The sequence below is a fragment of the Drosophila innubila genome, chromosome X, assembly GCF_004354385.1.
Source record: "Drosophila innubila isolate TH190305 chromosome X, UK_Dinn_1.0, whole genome shotgun sequence".
NCBI lineage: Eukaryota > Metazoa > Arthropoda > Insecta > Diptera > Drosophilidae > Drosophila > Drosophila innubila.
This window is the reverse complement of record NC_047626.1, coordinates 16,881,686-16,899,415: the sequence shown is the minus strand read 5'-3', so window position 1 is coordinate 16,899,415 and position 17,730 is coordinate 16,881,686. Positions and strand designations below refer to the sequence as shown.

The following is a 17,730-nucleotide window of genomic DNA, read 5'->3' as shown; positions in this document are numbered from 1 at the left end:
CTGTACGAACGAGCGAGCAAGCGAAAGCGAACGAATAAGCATTTTGTTGTTGTTACGTTTGCTTTTGCGGTACGCATACCCCCTCCTCCTTCCCGCGTCCACCATTCCACGACAAGCAAAACGACCCGGCTGACGCCGACAAGCAAAACTAATAATAAAATAAAGCCGCTGTCGATTGCTAGTCAGCTCAGGTATGTATGTATGTACATATATTTGTATGCATGTAATTTTATGCGATGGTGGTGGTGGTGGCAAATGCGAAATCGAAAAAAGAAGATGAAGTATAGCAAGCAAGCCAGAAGAAACAACAGCAACAACCACGATGAGACGACAATCGAGTATACAGACACAGAAAACTGGTCTCCCGCTCGATGGTAATAGCGGCAGTGGTTGGGGTAACGGCAGCGGGCAGGGTGGTTGACAGCATACACACACACACACACATATATATATATTCACAACCAAACATACATTCGTATGTATATGTATGAATGAATGAGCTACAACGGGCGCGAAAGCAAATACAATACACCTGCCCGCCAGCTGTGTAGCCTCGTTTTTTCTTTTTTTTTTGTTCGTGTACATTTTTTCTTTCGTTCGCACACACCCCCAAAGCGCATATAACAAAACATAGCAGACAGCGAGTCGTGGAGCTGTCGCTATCGCACTCTCGCTAACTGATAATGGCATGTGAATCGCTGTTGCCATTGCATTCGCACGCCCGCATTTGTTATAGAGAAATGTTGTACGTGTGTATGAGAAAACTGGTTTTCCTCGTCCAGCTGCCTACCAACCCTCCTCAGATACACAATACACACGCACACACACACACGCGCACATCCACCAACACTCATGCGCGCTGCTGCTTCATTTTGTTTCGGCAGAGTTGTCGCCGTTGCGCGCGGTTTAGTCTGAAATTCAACTTGGCAGCGAACGGTTTGTTTTTGGTGGTCGAACCTAAAATCGCTGCTCGCTCGCGTCGATCTGCCCGCAAACGCCAGTCGAGATACAAGATACAACGCGACGCGCAACGCACACACATGTATACATAAAGAAACTAATCGACAAAAAAACAAAAAAAAAAAAGCATGCTGACTGAGTCGAGCCGCAATTGATTAACATCTGGATCTGGATTTTTTATATATATTTTTTTTGCTGTTACATGTGTAGCTGTATTTAAATTAAACAACAAACAAAATCATCAAATACAAGATACATGCTGCAAAGTGAAAAGTTATGCTGCCGGCGTCGCTGTCGCAGTCGCTGCCGAAGCGAGCAGTGAATTTGTGCCGCCTAACAAAAAATATGTTGCTAGAGTTGTCGCCGCGTTTTATGTAAGCCGAAGAAGATCTGAAGGCAAAACCGAAAAGCCCCTCCCCCGCCCCCTCCGACTGCCCACGCATATCGCGTGTACAGGTGCTTGGCCTATGCAACATAATAACAAATACAGTTGAAAAGTAATAAGTAATATAAACCAAAAGCAGTCACTGCATTAATTGTGAGCCGTCGCTGTCGCCGCCGTCGTCGACGCAGCCATTGCAGCGAGTGGAGTATGTACTAATTATTACTCTCGTGCACGAAACGCTCATTTACACGCCTCAGTCGCAGTCTCAGACAGCGCATACAAACGCATAGACGGACACAGACACACACAGATAGAAAACCAAACTACACATACATACATACTATACACACATACACAACACAACACTCACACAACGACTCTGACACTGAGGCTGACGCTCGGCGAGACATTTTTTTTGTGTACATTTTTGTATGTTTTCTTCATGTTGATGTTGTTGTTGTTCTTTGCAACAAAGTTTTACGTTTACGTTTTTTGCCTGTTTATCTGTACATATATGTATGTTAACTGCCTTGTGTGTGTGTGTGTTTATTTTGTATTTGTTAATGTACCAAATAAACTAATAACATAATAAAACAAAACAAAAATTACAAAAACGCAGCAGCAGCAGCAATATGCTGCCAACAACAATAAAAACAATCAGCAGCCGCAACAGCAGAGCATTCGCAGTCGCCGTCACAGCAGTAACATCAAACAACAGAACGTCGCTGCCGTCGTCGTCGTCGCTGCTGCCGTCGCCGTTGACGTCGCCGCATGCATACTATTAATTTATTATACAAATTGTTTTTATTTTAAATAATGGATCGTCGTGCATTGAAGTTTATGCAAAAAAGGTATTTTTTGTTCGTTTCGTTACGTTTTACTTTTTAATTCACATTTGATTTGCAATCTTTTAATGCTGCATACAAGACACACACGTGTATATATACAATACACATACATATACATATGTGTACTAACATGTATGTATGTATAAGTGTGTCAATGCACTCGCGTTTATTATTGCTTTATTACTAACGTTATTACATTTTCTGTCTCTGCCTCACACGCACGCAGCTCTCTCTTTTCACTCTTCTACTTCTTCATTTGTTATTATTACACCAAAATCGCGTCTCAGGTTCGCTTCAAGTGTGACCCTCGCAGCAACGAACGAAATATTTATGTGCTGTGCACACACTGATTTCGCTTCTTTGTTTTTGCCGTTGTTTTATTTTTTGTTTTGTTTATGTTATGCTTGTTACTCATGAGTTTTATAGTTATTTATTGCAAACTTTATTTTTTTTGTTTTGCTACCACTTTACATACACACATATATATAAACTTGCTTATTAATGCAGCGCTGTCTTTGGCGCGCAGTTCAAATATGCTACGTTTTCCAACACTGCGGCTATTGACAAATGTGTACAAATATGAAATACATGCATATGTGTGTACTGCTGTTTGACGTCCCATCTTAATCGTACTTGCACTTAAAACGTTTTTCTTCATCCAAAGCAAGCGAGCAAAAATCACAAGTCCCAAAACGAGTTTCCTTCCCCATTTGCTTTGCTCGGTGCATGCATTGTTGATAATACAACGGCTACAACACTGCAGAGTGACAGTCTCAGCAACACACACACACACATATAAACACACGTACATATTCACATAGGCACACACGCTCGCAACAAATTTCGCAATGCATGTCATGTGCATGTGTGTATATTTGTACTTTTAATGGTGGTTGGTTTTTCTTTTACTTTTTTTTTTTTTGTAGCATTGAAAAGCAAAAGTTCTAAGCCAAAAGTAACATTTTTTGGCCGAAACCGAAACTGCAGGCGGCATTAAGCAGCAGCATTGAAGCAGAAGAGGAAGCAGCAACAGCAGACCGTGGAGCGTTCTCTCTCTCTCTCACTCTCTATCTCTCTGTTGCTCTCAATCGCCCGCGCTCCCTGAGTTCGAACTTCGAAGTAAACAAAATTTGAGGCGCGTATAGAGTGTTGCCACCATTTCAGAGAATTACATTCCTAAATCGAAACATGGGTATTCGTTCAATTAAAATATCATATGTGTGTGTCTATATAAAATCAGACATAAGAATATTATCAAGAATAATCAGGTGATATTCTTAACAAATTTTGTTTGCGAATTTGCTGTTTGTTGTGATCAACTTATGCATTAAATTTGCTGCTAGCTGACAACTCTACACACACCTACACCAACTCATTCTCGCGCTCTTATGCATGTATGTATGTTTGTTGCTGTACATGTGTGTGTTAGAGCTGCGCTCGTCATTTGACCAAGCAACCATTGCTATCTCATTCGCACTTATGAGCAATCGGCAACGACAGCAACAAGGGTGACAGCAATAGCGCGCACTCAATTGTATTTGTACTCGCAGACGTATGTATGTGTGTGCTAATGTGCGAGCGAGCATGTGTGTGTGTATGTGTATCTTTATGTTGTTGGTGGCTGTGACTGGCATGCAGAAATGAAACTCGTTCGTATAATCAATATGTAGTCATCTATTTTCGTCCCGTCCCCGTCACACCCAGCAGCGTACAGGTTTAATGCCCCAACAACCACCAAACGAAATTTGCACGCATGATTCTCGCAACAATTTGAATTTCATGTTCTAATTTTTATTTTTTTTTTACCTCTCTCCTGTCTGCATGCTAAAATCCAACGGCCTAATAGCTGCGCGCGCTCTCCTTCTCTCTGTCTTGTTCGCTCTCTCCCTTGCGTTCGCTAGGCTAGCCTCGGCGCATGCTCGTTTTGTTTGCGTCGGCAGTGCTATCAATCTTCCTTCCTGCAACTCAATTTAAGTAGAAGCGAAAATAAAATTGATGATGATTCGGTTGCATTGTTGTTAGACTCGAGACCCGAAACTCGAGGACCCCCAGGCTCTCACACCAGACAGGCAGCATGGCAAACCACTCGGCGACTCACACACATATACAGTGTTCCCTCCTCTTCTTCTCTCTCTCTCTCTCTCACACACACAAACACCACACACACACTAACAAATATAAGAACCAGTCTTGAGTTGCAAGTATTTTTTTCTGCTTTTGAGAGAAGGATGCTGCTGCTGTTGCCAGTGCTGCGTCTGGCATAACGTCTAGTCGCCAGTTTAATGCTTTTCTTTTTAATTTTTTTTTACCATCAGCTTTCGCTTGCTCTTTGCTGTTAGCGGTGGTTTGGTGGGGGCGTACAACCTTAGCATACCCTCCCGTAAACCAACAGCAACCCAACAGCAACCGAGGAGCAACCCTGCCGCATACATGAAACACCCCTGACCGATTTCAGTGCAGACCAAAAACGCCCACTGTGGCTACCTTTGCTTCCTCTTTCCGCCACTCTTCCCGCCTTGTTGCCTGCCTCTGTCGTGTTACCAGGGGTAACCCTAATGCTGTGCCGACTCTAATAGCATGCCTTGTATTTTTGTTGCACAGTTGTTGTTCATGTAGTTGCCTTTTATATTTTCCTTTTATTTTGTTTCTTTCTGTATTTTATATGCCTCACGGGCATTACGGCTCTGTGCTGGATAAGTTGAGACCAAGAGTGGTGGCCGAGGCTCGCAGGGATACGTCTAAGTGCTGTTAAGCTATGAAACTTTAACCACACTTTGTTAATTTTTTTTTTTGTTATTTTTTTTAGTATGACAAGCAGCAACTGTCTTTTTTTTTTTTTATAGTAGACTTGTTGGTCTTTGAACTCGGCTGAAGCAAGTCTGTAATAATACATATATGTAGATAAGAATTTATGTGAATTTTGGCAACTTTTAATGCCGTGTTGTCAAATTTCATTTGTAAAATCATTGTAATTGCCGCTTTGTACTTGAAAGAGTCACTCCAAGAGAGTATATTGAATATTTTGTGATATTTAACACCGACATTAATTTTCTTAATAATATCTACATTTAATAGTTGCTATCTAAACTGTAGTAACGTGTAAAGCCATGTTGCCACTTTTCACACGAATGCATGCTCTTAGATATATTTGAAAATATTTGTAGCATATGTATGTATGACGTAGTAATATTGCACCTTTAAAGCCACTACATCCATTAAATTTGAGTCCTATTTACTTTTGATCTAAAATGTTGTCAATTTTCATTCGAATGCATGTTGTTAGTTACATATAATTGAAAATACTAGTAGCATAATTACTATTTATTTTGATATTTAGTTCTATTGTATAGGGACATGCGATGTTGCCAAATTTCACACATGTTTGCATTGTTTCATTAAACTGCACGGTACTTGAAGCTGTGCACCAAATATGTAACTGTAACAGCAAATGCATCTCTCTCGATAGCTCTTTTTGCCGCCTCCTTTAAACACCCCCGCTCTGTATCTATCTCACTCTCATTCGTTTTAACTCCTTTTTCATGTTTACAATTTACAATTTGACGTCAATAGACGAGCATACTATAAATATACATTTTCCGGGTCTTCTCATGCAATTTTCCCCACCACACACAAAGTCCCTTTTCCCCTCTCAAATGACTTGCTTCATTGGTTCGTTAGTGTGTGTGTGTGTGTATACACACTGGAGCCACATTTACGGCTATGTGGGTCAATGATAGCAGTTGAATTGGCCCAAAACGGCCTTAACAAACTTCAAGACTGCCAAGATATACATAATGTTATTATTGAGCAAAAGTTGAGAAAATTTTTTAAATATTTCCAGCTGCTTAAAATTTAAATTTATATACTGACATGCATGAAATGTTTAAGTACTTAAAAAAAACCTAAACTTTCAAAATGGATTTGCCTAAAATCTATCGATAGTTTATATCAACGGTAGCAAAGAGGTTAATAGTGGGTCAGTAAAGGGAAAGAAATCAATTACAAAATAAAGTGATTTTTAAATGAGTTACTAAACAACAAATATTTAAAATTAATTTCTAAATCATATTGTTTTGAACTATCAAAATTGATTAGACATAAATGTATCGATATTTTAATACATAATTTAAATAACGTTCAGTGAAAATGATTCATATTAAAAGCAGTAGAAAAATAATAAAGAAAATATATAATTAGTTTACATTTGTACATGTTAATATGTAAATAAATATTATGAATGATCTTTGATTTGAGTCTCGCTGCAATTGCTCATCTTTGTTTGCTTGCTTTGCGCTCAGTTTTTGCTCAGAGTGTGATGAGCGTGGGAGAGCTCGGTAGAGAGAGAGAGAGAGAGTGTGTGTGTGTGAGAGAGTGCCCACGCGCTTGCTGAGCTTTTGCGAATTGCAATTGGCGGGGGTGCTGCCAACTTGTTTTTGGATAACAGTGCGTTGCATTTTTGTTCTTTTACATTTCTGCTTGCATTTCAAAGTTTCTTCTTTTTTGTTTTCTGTTTCGCTGCTGTTTTTGCAACGAAATTTGGCAAAATGATGCGTGCCACACGTCGTCGCAAACGTTCCAAGTGTGTGTGCATGCCTGTTTGTGTGTGTGCTGTTGTTGTTTAGTTTTTTATTGTATATTTTGACTAAATGGTTTCTTCAATCTTTTTTTTTTCAAATGCAGAGCGGACACTGAAAGCGATACAACATTAACCACAAACACATTGACATCATCGGCATCAACAACTGCAACATTAGCAGCAGCAGCAGCAACAGTAACAGCAGCTACAACAACAACAACAACAACAGCAGCAGCAGCAGCAGTAACAACAGCGCAACCTTTGAAAGATAACTCGAATATAAGAAGCAGCAGCAGCAGCAATAACAATAACAACAACAACGGCGATAAGTTGCAAGCAGCAACACAACAGCTGCAGCAGCAGCAACACAAGCAACAACAACAACAGCAGCAGCAGCAGCAACATATTGCTGGTGTAGAGCGGCCTTTAAAGTGCCTGGAGACGCTTGCGCAGAAAGCAGGCATCACATTTGACGAGAAGTACGATTTTGCAAGTCCGCCGCATCCGGGCATAGGCGCAACCACGCCCACCCACAACAACAACAACAACAACAACAATACTAATAATAATAATAATAATAATACAAATAATAACAACAACAATCAGTTGAATAATAACAAAATTAAAGGCGGCACGCCCACATCGATTGCCAGCACGCCGCCCTCATCGCGTCGCCAACTAACAACACCAACAACAACAACTCCAGCAGCAACATCAACAGCAACAACTCCAGCAACCACAGCTGCAACTGTTGCACGCTCGCGCAGCGTGTCACGTTCCAGATCACGTTCGAGCACGCCCACCTCCCACGCCAACGCCCACGCCCACGCTCACGCACGCCAGATCGTCACGCTGGAGAAATCACAGAGCCCCGCCCAACAGGTGGCATCCGCTGCGGCGGTGCCACTACAAATCTCACCGGAGCAACTGCAGCAATTCTATGCCAGTGGCCCCTATGCCGCCATCCAGGTGAAACAGGAGTTTCCCACACACAATGCTGGCAATAATAATGCTGGCAATGAACTGAAGCATGCCACAAGTCTGTTGGATGCTAGTCAAACCACACAGTTGCAACAGATGCAGTTGCAGCAGCTGACTGGTGGCGATGTTGCTGCGGCTGCAGCGGCTGCTGCTGCGGCGGCGGGTGCTGCAAGTCCGGCAAATGCGCAACAAAACGCACTGCAGCAGCAACAACAACAGCAGCAGCAACAACAACAGCAACAGGCACAACAGCAGCAGCAACAGCAACAGCACTCGACAGCAATTAGCACAATGTCACCAATGCAACTGGCGGCAACAGGAGGCGTGCCCGGAGATTGGGCAAATGGTAGGACGGTGCAACTGATGCAGCCATCGAGCTTCATCTATCCACAGATGATTGTGTCGGGGAATCTGTTGAATACGGGATTGGGACAGCAGCCGATTCAAGTGATTGCTGCCAGCAAACATTTTCAGGGAAGTGCGCCACAAATGATCACGACAACAACACAGAATGCCAAGCAAATGATTGGCGGTCAGGCGGGATTTGCAAGTGGCACGTATGCGATACCATCGAGTCAATCTCCGCAGACGTTGCTCATTTCACCGGTGAATGTGATTTCGCATTCGCCGCAGCAACAGAGCTTGTTGCAATCGATGGCTGCCGCTGCTGCCCAGCAGCAACAACAGCAGCATCAGCAGCAGCAACAACAGCAACAGCAGCAGCAACAGCAACAACAGCTCACACAACAGCAACAGCAATTGACGGCTGCAGCAGCACAACAAGCAGCCGCATTAGCTGTCAGTGCGGCAGCTGCCTCAAAAGTGGGCGATGGCCAGGGCAAGTTGCAACAAAAGGTGGTCCAAAAGGTCACAACCACAACGAATACGGTGCAAGCGGCAACCGGTGGTGCTGCCGGTGGTGTTGTCACCCAGCAGCAGCAGCAGCAGCAACAACAAACGACAACACAACAATGCGTCCAAGTGTCGCAATCAACGTTGCCCGGTGTGAGTGCCGCACAAGCGGCACAGCTCATCAATCCCCTACAGAATGCAGCTGCCGGTCAGCCACAACAGATGCAAATCTCGCCATGGTTCTGGCCAAATGGCCTCCAACCCTTTGGCACAAATCCCATCATACTGCGTGGACAACCCGATGGCACCTCCGGCATGTTCATCCAACAACCTGCCACACATCAGGCCCTACAGACACAACAGAATCGTGAGTAACATGCAATTCATTTGTTCATTCACTTATTTAAAATATCTTAAGCCTCGACCAACATCAATCGACAGAAGGGATATACTTAAAATTTTTAATAAAATTTGAAAATTGGATTATAAAATTATTTAAATCTATAGAATAAAACTATTTAACATTTAAATAAGTATTAAACATAGAATTATAAAATTATTTACTTATTTGTTTTGTCAAAATCAATCGATGCATGAAAATCCTTAAAATGTTAAATCCAATTAGAAAATAGGATTATAAAACTAAAATTGACAGATAGAAAATTATTAGATTTTTAAAATAAAATTAGATAATAGGAATGATTATTAAATGATTTACTTATTAAATCAACGTCAACTAATATCAATCGATAGAATAAAAATATTTAGCATTTGAGTTCATATTAAAAGTAGAATTACAAAATAATATTTTTTTTATTTATTTACCGTCAATCGACAAAAGGAAACTTTTTAAATTTAAAATAACTTCCTAAAATAACAATTTGAATTTATAACAAAAATGATAAGAAGTTAATTAGACTTACATTAATGTCAATGATGTTCGGTTGATTTAGCTTAAGATCGTGTCACGCGCTCATCTCTATGGTAACGCAATCTAAACCCGATTTCTCACTTGCTTTCTTGCCACAGAGATCATTCAGTGCAATGTGACGCAGACACCGACAAAGACGCGTGCCCAACTGGACGCATTGGCGCCGAAGCAGCAGCAACAACAGCAGCAGCAGCAACAGGCGAATGCACAACAGCAGCAGCAGCAGCAACAGCAACAACAGCAGCAGCAACAACTTGCCACACAGCAGCAGGCGGTGGCTGTGGCAACAGCACAGTTGCAGCAGCAACAACTGACGGCTGCAGCGGCGGCCTTGCAACGTGCTGGCGGTTCCATATTGCCACATAATGGGTCACAAGTGAGACCAGCAAGTTCGGTGTCAACGCAGACGGCACAAAATCAAAGTCTGTTGAAGGCAAAGATGCGAACGAAACAACAACCTGTGCGTCCGGCGTTGCCCACGTTGAAGACGGAGAATGGCCAGGTTGCGGGCAAGGCGGGGCAGGTGAACAGCAATGCAACAAATGCGCTGACTCAACATCTTGCCGTGCAGCAGCAGCAACAGCAGGCGGCGAGTCTCCATCAGGTGGTAACCACCGCAGGCAACAAGTAAGTGTGCTTCAAAGTGCTGCCAAGTGCTTCCAAGTGGTTGCAAGTCCTTCCAAGTGGTTCTAACATGGTCTTCTCCTTTCTTTAATGCAGAATGGTTGTAATGAGCACGTCGGGCACGCCGATAACGTTGCAGAATGGACAGACATTGCAGGCGGGTGGCGTGGACAAGCAGCAGCAACAGCAGCAGCAACAACAACAGCAGCAACAGCAGCAGCAGCAACAGTTGCAGCTGATGAAGAATCAACAATTGTTCCAGCAGCAAATCATGCAGCATCAGTTGGCAATGCAGCTGCAGCAGCAGCAACAGCAGCAGGTCCAACAGCAACAGCAACAGGTGCAGCAGCAGCAACAGCAAGCACAACAGCAGCAGCAACAGCCGCAGCAACAACAGACGTTGACAAATGCAACAACTCAACAGATATTGCAAGTGGCGCCGAATACGTTTATTGCCTCGCAGCAGCAACAACAACAGCAACAGCAGTTGCACAATCAGTTGCTGCAGCATCAATTGCAGCAGGTGCAACAGGCACAGCAACAACAACAGCAGCAACAGCAGCAGGTGGCACAGCAGCAACAACAGCAACGTGAACAGCAGCAAAATATAATACAACAAATTGTGGTGCAACAACAGACGGCAACACAGCAGCAACACCAGCAGCAGCAACAGCAACAGCAGCAACAACAACAGGCGCAGCAACAACAGTTGCAGCTAAGCAGCGTGCCCTTCTCTGTATCGTCAACAACAACACCCGCTGGCATTGCCACATCGAGTGCGTTGCAAGCAGCACTTTCGGCCTCCGGTGCGGTCTTTCAAACAACGACTAAAACGAGCAACTCGATGCCCAGCAGCAGCGTTGTGACCATCAGCAATCAAAGCACTGGACCGCTTGTAACAAGCAGCACAGTGGCAAGCTTGCAGCAGCAGGCACAGCAATTGCAACAGCAGCAACAACACCAGCAACAACTCATATCGGCAAGCATTGCAGCGGCTACGCAACAACAACAGCAGCAGCAGCAGCAACAACAGCAGCAACAACAGCAGCAGCAACAGCAGCAACAACAGCAGCAGCAGCAACAACAGCAACAACAACTGACTGCCGCGTCGCCAACACAGAATCCCATTTTGGCAATGACATCGATGATGAATGCCACTGTCGGTCTGCCAACAACAACACCGCCTGTGAGCAGCGCTGTTGCTAGCACGGCGCTTGTGACGCTCAGCAACAGCATGAGTTCGCTGCCTGCCACGCCCACAAAGGCAACAACCATGACAACAGCGAGCATGCAGGAGACACCCAAGACACACTTGCAACAACAGCAGCAGCAACAGCATCAACAACAACAACAGCAACAGCAGACGGCATCTCTGGTGCCCATTGAATCGCCATTGCAGGCAGCAACAGCAGCAGCAGCTGCCGCGGCAGCAGCAACATTGCTTGAGTCGAGCAAAGCCAGTGCGGAGGCAAGCAGCTCAACGGCGACAACAACAACGGAAACCACATTGTTAAATGGCGATGCAAGCGAAGCGACGCCCACCAAGCCAACAACAACAACAGCAGCAGCAACAACCCCAACGTCAGCAACAGTTGCTGCTGCCGTGCAGTTGCCCACAGTAAAGCAAAGCAATGCCGTGTTGCCCAGCAGCAGCAGCAACGAGAACAGCAATGTTAAGAGCAACAGCATAAGCGGCAGCAGCAACACTGTAACTGTATCGAGTTCAGCGGCAACAAACGGTATTGCCAGCAACGCGATGCGTGCCAGCAGCAGCAGCAATTGCAGCACAAGCAACACAATTACCACCACCAGCAGTAGCATTAGCACAACGGCAACCACCAATAGCAGCAGCAACAACAATAATAATAATAATAACAGCAGCAGCAATAGCAATGGCAAAGATCTGCCCAAGGCAATGATTAAGCCAAATGTGTTGACGCATGTCATTGACGGTTTTATAATACAAGAAGCCAACGAACCATTTCCGGTGACCCGACAACGCTACACGGACAAAGATGGCAACGATGAGCCGCCAAGTAAGTATCCCTACAAGAAAACCATCCACGACAACAACAATCTAAATGTATCTTCTCAATTTACAGAGAAAAAGGCAGCGATGCAGGAGGAACTCAAGCCGATTGCAACAACAACCGGCTGCATAACACCAACGACACCAACAATTGCTGCTGCTGGCGGTAATATTGTAGGCGTCGGCACCTTGGCCGCCGATATGGTGGCATGTGAGCAATGTGGCAAGCCGGAGCATAGAGCAAAGTTGAAGCGGAAACGTTATTGTTCGCCGGGTTGTGCGCGTTTGGCCAAAAGTGCTGCCAACAACAATGGCAGCGGTATTGGCATGGTTGCCGCTGATGCCATGGCCTTGGCTGACAAACTGGATGAATCTTTGGCCGAGGAGAAGATGCAAACGGATGCAATGACGCCAGAGCCAGCGATGATAATGAATGAATTGACAGCGTCAACGCCAGTAGCAACAGCAACACCAACACCTGCAACACCCGTAGCAGCAGCAGCAGCAGCTGTTGTTGCCGCAGCAAGCATTGCACCAGCAGCTGCAGCAATTGCTACACCAATGCCCAGCAGCAGCAACAGCATTGCGGATCGTCCAATCTGCAACTGGAGTGTCGAGGAAGTCAGCGAGTTTATCAAGAATTTGCCAGGTTGTCAGGATTATGTGGATGACTTTGTGCAGCAGGAAATTGATGGACAGGCGTTGTTGTTGCTCAAGGAGAATCATTTGGTGCATGCCATGGGCATGAAACTCGGCCCGGCGCTCAAGATTGTGGCCAAAGTGGATTCGATGAAGGAGGTGAATGCAGCTGCCGCTAACGATGCTGCCAAAGAGGCGGGTGTCACGCAATAGTGCAGCATGCAACCGGCAGCAGCAGAAAACAAACAACACTGCCCCGAGCGAGACGGCGACACAGTCAGCAGCAACAGTTGCAGCAGCAGTGGCAGTCTGCTTTCCCCATCATACTCAATAACGCCACCACTTTATTCTCCTGTGTTGCGCGCAATGTAATCCCAACTCCACAGCTGGAAACTGGTCTAACCAAGCCAACGTTGAGCTGGGAATGTGATTGACAGCAGCACAAAATACAAAGAAAGTAACTTCCTTTCCCATCCTGAAACCTTCCTCGAAGATAACATTCCTCTCCCCATCACAACTCTTCTCCTCAACTGACCAAGCGAATTGTAGAACTCTGTATGTAATTTTAAAACTTAAGCTTAAAACTTCTAAGGCCACTTGTATGATAATGATTTCAACTAATGACTAAAGTCTCCCTGTCCCTAACGACACCCTAATCTAACCCCTTATCCGTATAGTATATATAATATATATAACTATAATCCATAGCTCCATCAATTGTACAATTTATCACGTAATTCTTAGACGATTTCATCTAATATATAATTATAGATTAACATACTTAAGTGTTTTCTCTAAGATCGGCTCGAAAAAAAGAAATCCTTGTGGAGCATAACTTAAACTTAAAACGTTAAACTTAAAAAAATAACTGCAAAAAACGAAAAAAATAACTTGTACTAAAAAATACTATTTGAAATACTATAAAAATAAGTCAAATTTTGCGAATAAGTCCAAACTGATTTGAACATAAAACTAAAAGAAAGAAAAACATAGAAAAGATGAAGAAATAAAATTAAACAAAGTATTTAAAGAAGCATCATCAGCAATACGCAAAAATCGTAATACAAGTTTAAATTTAGTTAAAAGTTCATAAGTACATATATATATATAGTATATTTATAGTTGCATTATTATTACTATTATTATACATCTTTATAACAATTATATATATTATATATAATTATTATTTTTTTTTTTAGTAACATTAATGTGTAATTTATATGAATAAACACACGAATCGGTTATTAAACCGACATTTATGCTATAGAGAGAGTTAAACCAGGTTAATCTGTCGAACCAACAACTGAAACTAAGCTTACAAAACTAAAACATACAATCTAACATCTAATTGTAACATTTTGCATCAATGAAAACAAACAAAAGAAAAACAATACATAAATATATATTTTTTTTATTTTTAGTATTAAGAATTTTTTTTTTCGAAATTGATTTTTTTTCGCTATGGCTGAACAAAATAAAAACTTCACTGTATAGTATTTAATAAATGTGAATATGGAAATTAAAAATTGATATTTTGGTTTTATTTTCTTAAAATATAGTATTTGCACTCAAAGGAAATAAATTAAAACTCTAAAAATAGTCTGCTGTCGAATCGCTGTGATGCGGGCAGCATTTAGAAAAACCTCAAAAAAGTTTTGTCTCTTGGAATCGCCTTTGAAGATCTGGATAAAAGAACTTATTTTGTCAAATTAAAGTAACTATCATAACTTTGTCAATCTTGACCGATTTCCTTGTGGCATGTAAATTTAAAAATTATTTTGGCTTTATTTTCATTCTGCATCAAAGTCACTGCGGACGTCACTCCCCGCTAGTGACGAAAGCAGCAAGGAGGGTGCGAAAGGCGACTAGCAATATGTACTGGAAGAATAAAAAACTCTATGACTGTCCGACAGTTGGAAATTTCTTTTTCTTTCCATCGCTGTGTAAATTTTTATATCTCGATGTATTATTTGACGATAGTCAAAGAAGTTATAAGTAATAAGCTCTTAAGATACTTACTAGACTCACTTCTGTAAAAGATTCCAATAAAAGGTTTCCCATGTTATAAAAAAATCAGGGTTGTTGTTAAGCTATTGTGAAAATATTTTTTATTTTTGTTAAAATTCTCTGGTACTTTAAATATTTTTGAATTATATGCATAGATGATTTGAAATCTTCTTGATAAATGATCATAATTATAATAAATTCAATGCGGGATTGTTTTAATGACATTTCTTAAAGTGTTTTACTTCGTCTTTATCTTCTTCTAGTTGTTATTATCATTATTATTATTATTATAATTATTATCATTATGCAAGTAATTTCTATAAGTTTTGAAGGGTTTTTATGTGTTTTAGCTTAAACAAAATAATTACAACTAATACAAGATTAAATCATTTGATTTAGATTAAGTTTTTCTTGTTTTTTTTTTTTTACACAGAATAGGTAATAGGTAATGACCATTGGATTAGCATATGCACTCTAGGTCTTAGTGCTTATAAAAAATTATTATAAAGGTTTTTAGTGGCAAAAGCGTTAGACGGGTTTTGGATCATGTAAATAGATCATATTATTGAAAACTTATACCCAATATGTCGTGGGCCTATCTAAAAACGGAAAATCTATAAAATACCGACTCGTATCATTTTAGAAATGAGCGTGACGTGACATCGTCAAGGTAAATGTTGAAATATTATATTATTTTAATGATTTCTCTCACCTTATATTCGTCGTGTTTTATATATATTTTTATATTAATTATGATTATTATTTTTAACTGTCAATTAAAGCCAATTTGCGTTTGTTATTAAGTCTATAAATTGAAATTGATTTTCTATTTTCTTTTATATAGTATTTTTTAAGTATTTTTGTTTAGAATTTTAAAGCGTTTTATGTTTGCATATTAGGTTTGGATTCTATTAAAATTTGTCATACTGTTGCCTTAAAAATACATTTAATTTATGAGTTCTTATGAGTTGGTTTCTTTATGCATAAATATACTATATACGTTTGCATATTGGTCAGATATTGTGGCATTCGAATTGTACATTCAGTTTAGATCATTGTTTATTGTTTTATTTTCCCCATTCGTAACACACTTGCAGGCGACAGATCTTATGTTAAGGCAATCTTATATCGAATGATTTACTTTAATAATAAGTTAGCCGAAAATTATTAATACAGAATATTTTTTACAATCCTTTAATTAATTGTAAGCTGTTTTAAATTAAAGTAACTTAATTATTACGAAAACATTTTTTTCACTAAAAAGAAGAACTAAATTAAATATTTCCATGACATTAAAAATTTGACGATAATCTATATTGATCTTCGGATTTCCTGCAAGAGCATACTAATTTCGGCTGGCCGAAACTCATAAAAATGTTCTTTTATTCTTTCTTTAGGTTACTTTATATTGTAAAGAAAGCTTGTAACAGTTAATTGTTTTATTAGGCTTGAGACTCATTTTTTAAATATTGCATTTTTTATATAGAGATTCCCATAGATCATATTATTATAAATTATTTCGTATTTACAGTTGTGTTTAATGCGTTTGAAGCAAACAATAAATTGTCACAGCCGTACTCCTTATGTACACATCTATTTCCATTAGTTGTGGTATTTACTGTACGAGTATTTGGTGTCATTCCATTTGATTATGATTCATAATAATCAATATTTTATTCATTGAGATTTTTGGGCTTATTGAATGTTTGCTTTGCTGGTCCTGCAATATGCCTATTAATTAAATATATATATCTATATATATATATATATATATATATGTTGTCTGGTATCTGGGTATATCGAAAGAGACGGTTATAGCGTATTTAAGTACTTAAGTCTTAAGGTCTAGCTATGCAGTTATTGATTAATCGAGGATAACAAAACCAAAATCGGAATTAGCTTTAAAATTGTTAACTAGAATTTCATTTTAAACTTTTGATTATGTTATCTTTTCCATTTCACAATTCATCTTGTTTTCATTTATGTGGTTTACATTTTTATTGGCAAGCAAATTAAATAATTTTTTTTTGGGAATTTTTTTACTATTAGTTTGGGTATTACATATATTTTTATATATATTTCGACACTCTCCATACTTGATTCGCCACTTGATATGGGCTTTGATTTGGAATCAAATGCATTAGATTATGATAGACGACGCGTGTTAATGAGGGTGTGCTTCTATGTGTATGTGTGTGTATGTGTGTGTGTGTGTGGGTGGGGGTGACTGTGTATTTATGTGAGTGGATCGTACATGTGAGGATTTTATTTAGCCTACAATAAAATTAGCACCAATGCAAAATATATACGATTATATATTGTATATATATTTATATTATTTTATATTTGTTTTATTCAATCTCTACAGTGTTATTGTGTGTATGAGTGTGTATGTAAGTGTGTGTCTCTTATGATATGTGTAATTTACTACAGTGTAATTGCAATTAAAGGATTCATATTATGAATTCTGATTTCCACTTTCACGTCAATTTTCAACAACTGTGCCTTGTCATGAATTTAATAAAATTTTTGACACAACTTCTAGGTAAAATAAAATTAAAAATGGACAGAGAATTGGGTTTTTCTTAAAAATTCCATATTATATTTGTAAAAATTTTGCATTTTAGTTTCGAAAATCGAAGTTTTTGTGAAAAAAGGACCACTATAACATAAATATTTATATTGAACAATCGAGTGAAATCTGAATTTTTGTTAGGGTTGTTGAATAAACATCGTATTATAGATATTGATATTTCGTTTGAAAAAAATCCGGTAAATAATAATTATATGTATATCAACATCCACAGATTTTGTATAAGGAAAGGTTCCTTAGCAATGAAACGCAATTATTGAGGAAATAAAGTATGTAGTTGTGAAGGGCTACATCCAGAGAAAGAT

General features: G+C 40.1%; 1 protein-coding gene across 2 annotated transcripts; it reads left to right on the top strand.

Moving 5' to 3' along the window:
- Positions 1-913: 913 nt before the first annotated feature.
- Positions 914-14,220, top strand: LOC117794260 (polyhomeotic-proximal chromatin protein). 2 transcript variants are annotated; one of them, XM_034634842.1, is made up of 5 exons: positions 914-2,196; positions 6,874-8,969; positions 9,632-10,160; positions 10,254-12,193; positions 12,260-14,220. In XM_034634842.1, exons 1-5 carry the CDS (start codon positions 2,162-2,164, stop codon positions 13,036-13,038), a joined length of 5,379 nt encoding a protein of 1,792 aa, XP_034490733.1. In that variant the 5' UTR covers positions 914-2,161; the 3' UTR covers positions 13,039-14,220. The 2 variants fall into 2 exon arrangements, with proteins under 2 accessions (XP_034490733.1, XP_034490734.1); XM_034634843.1 differs by lacking the exon at positions 914-2,196 and adding an exon at positions 6,730-6,772.
- The last annotated feature ends 3,510 nt before the right edge of the window (positions 14,221-17,730 follow it).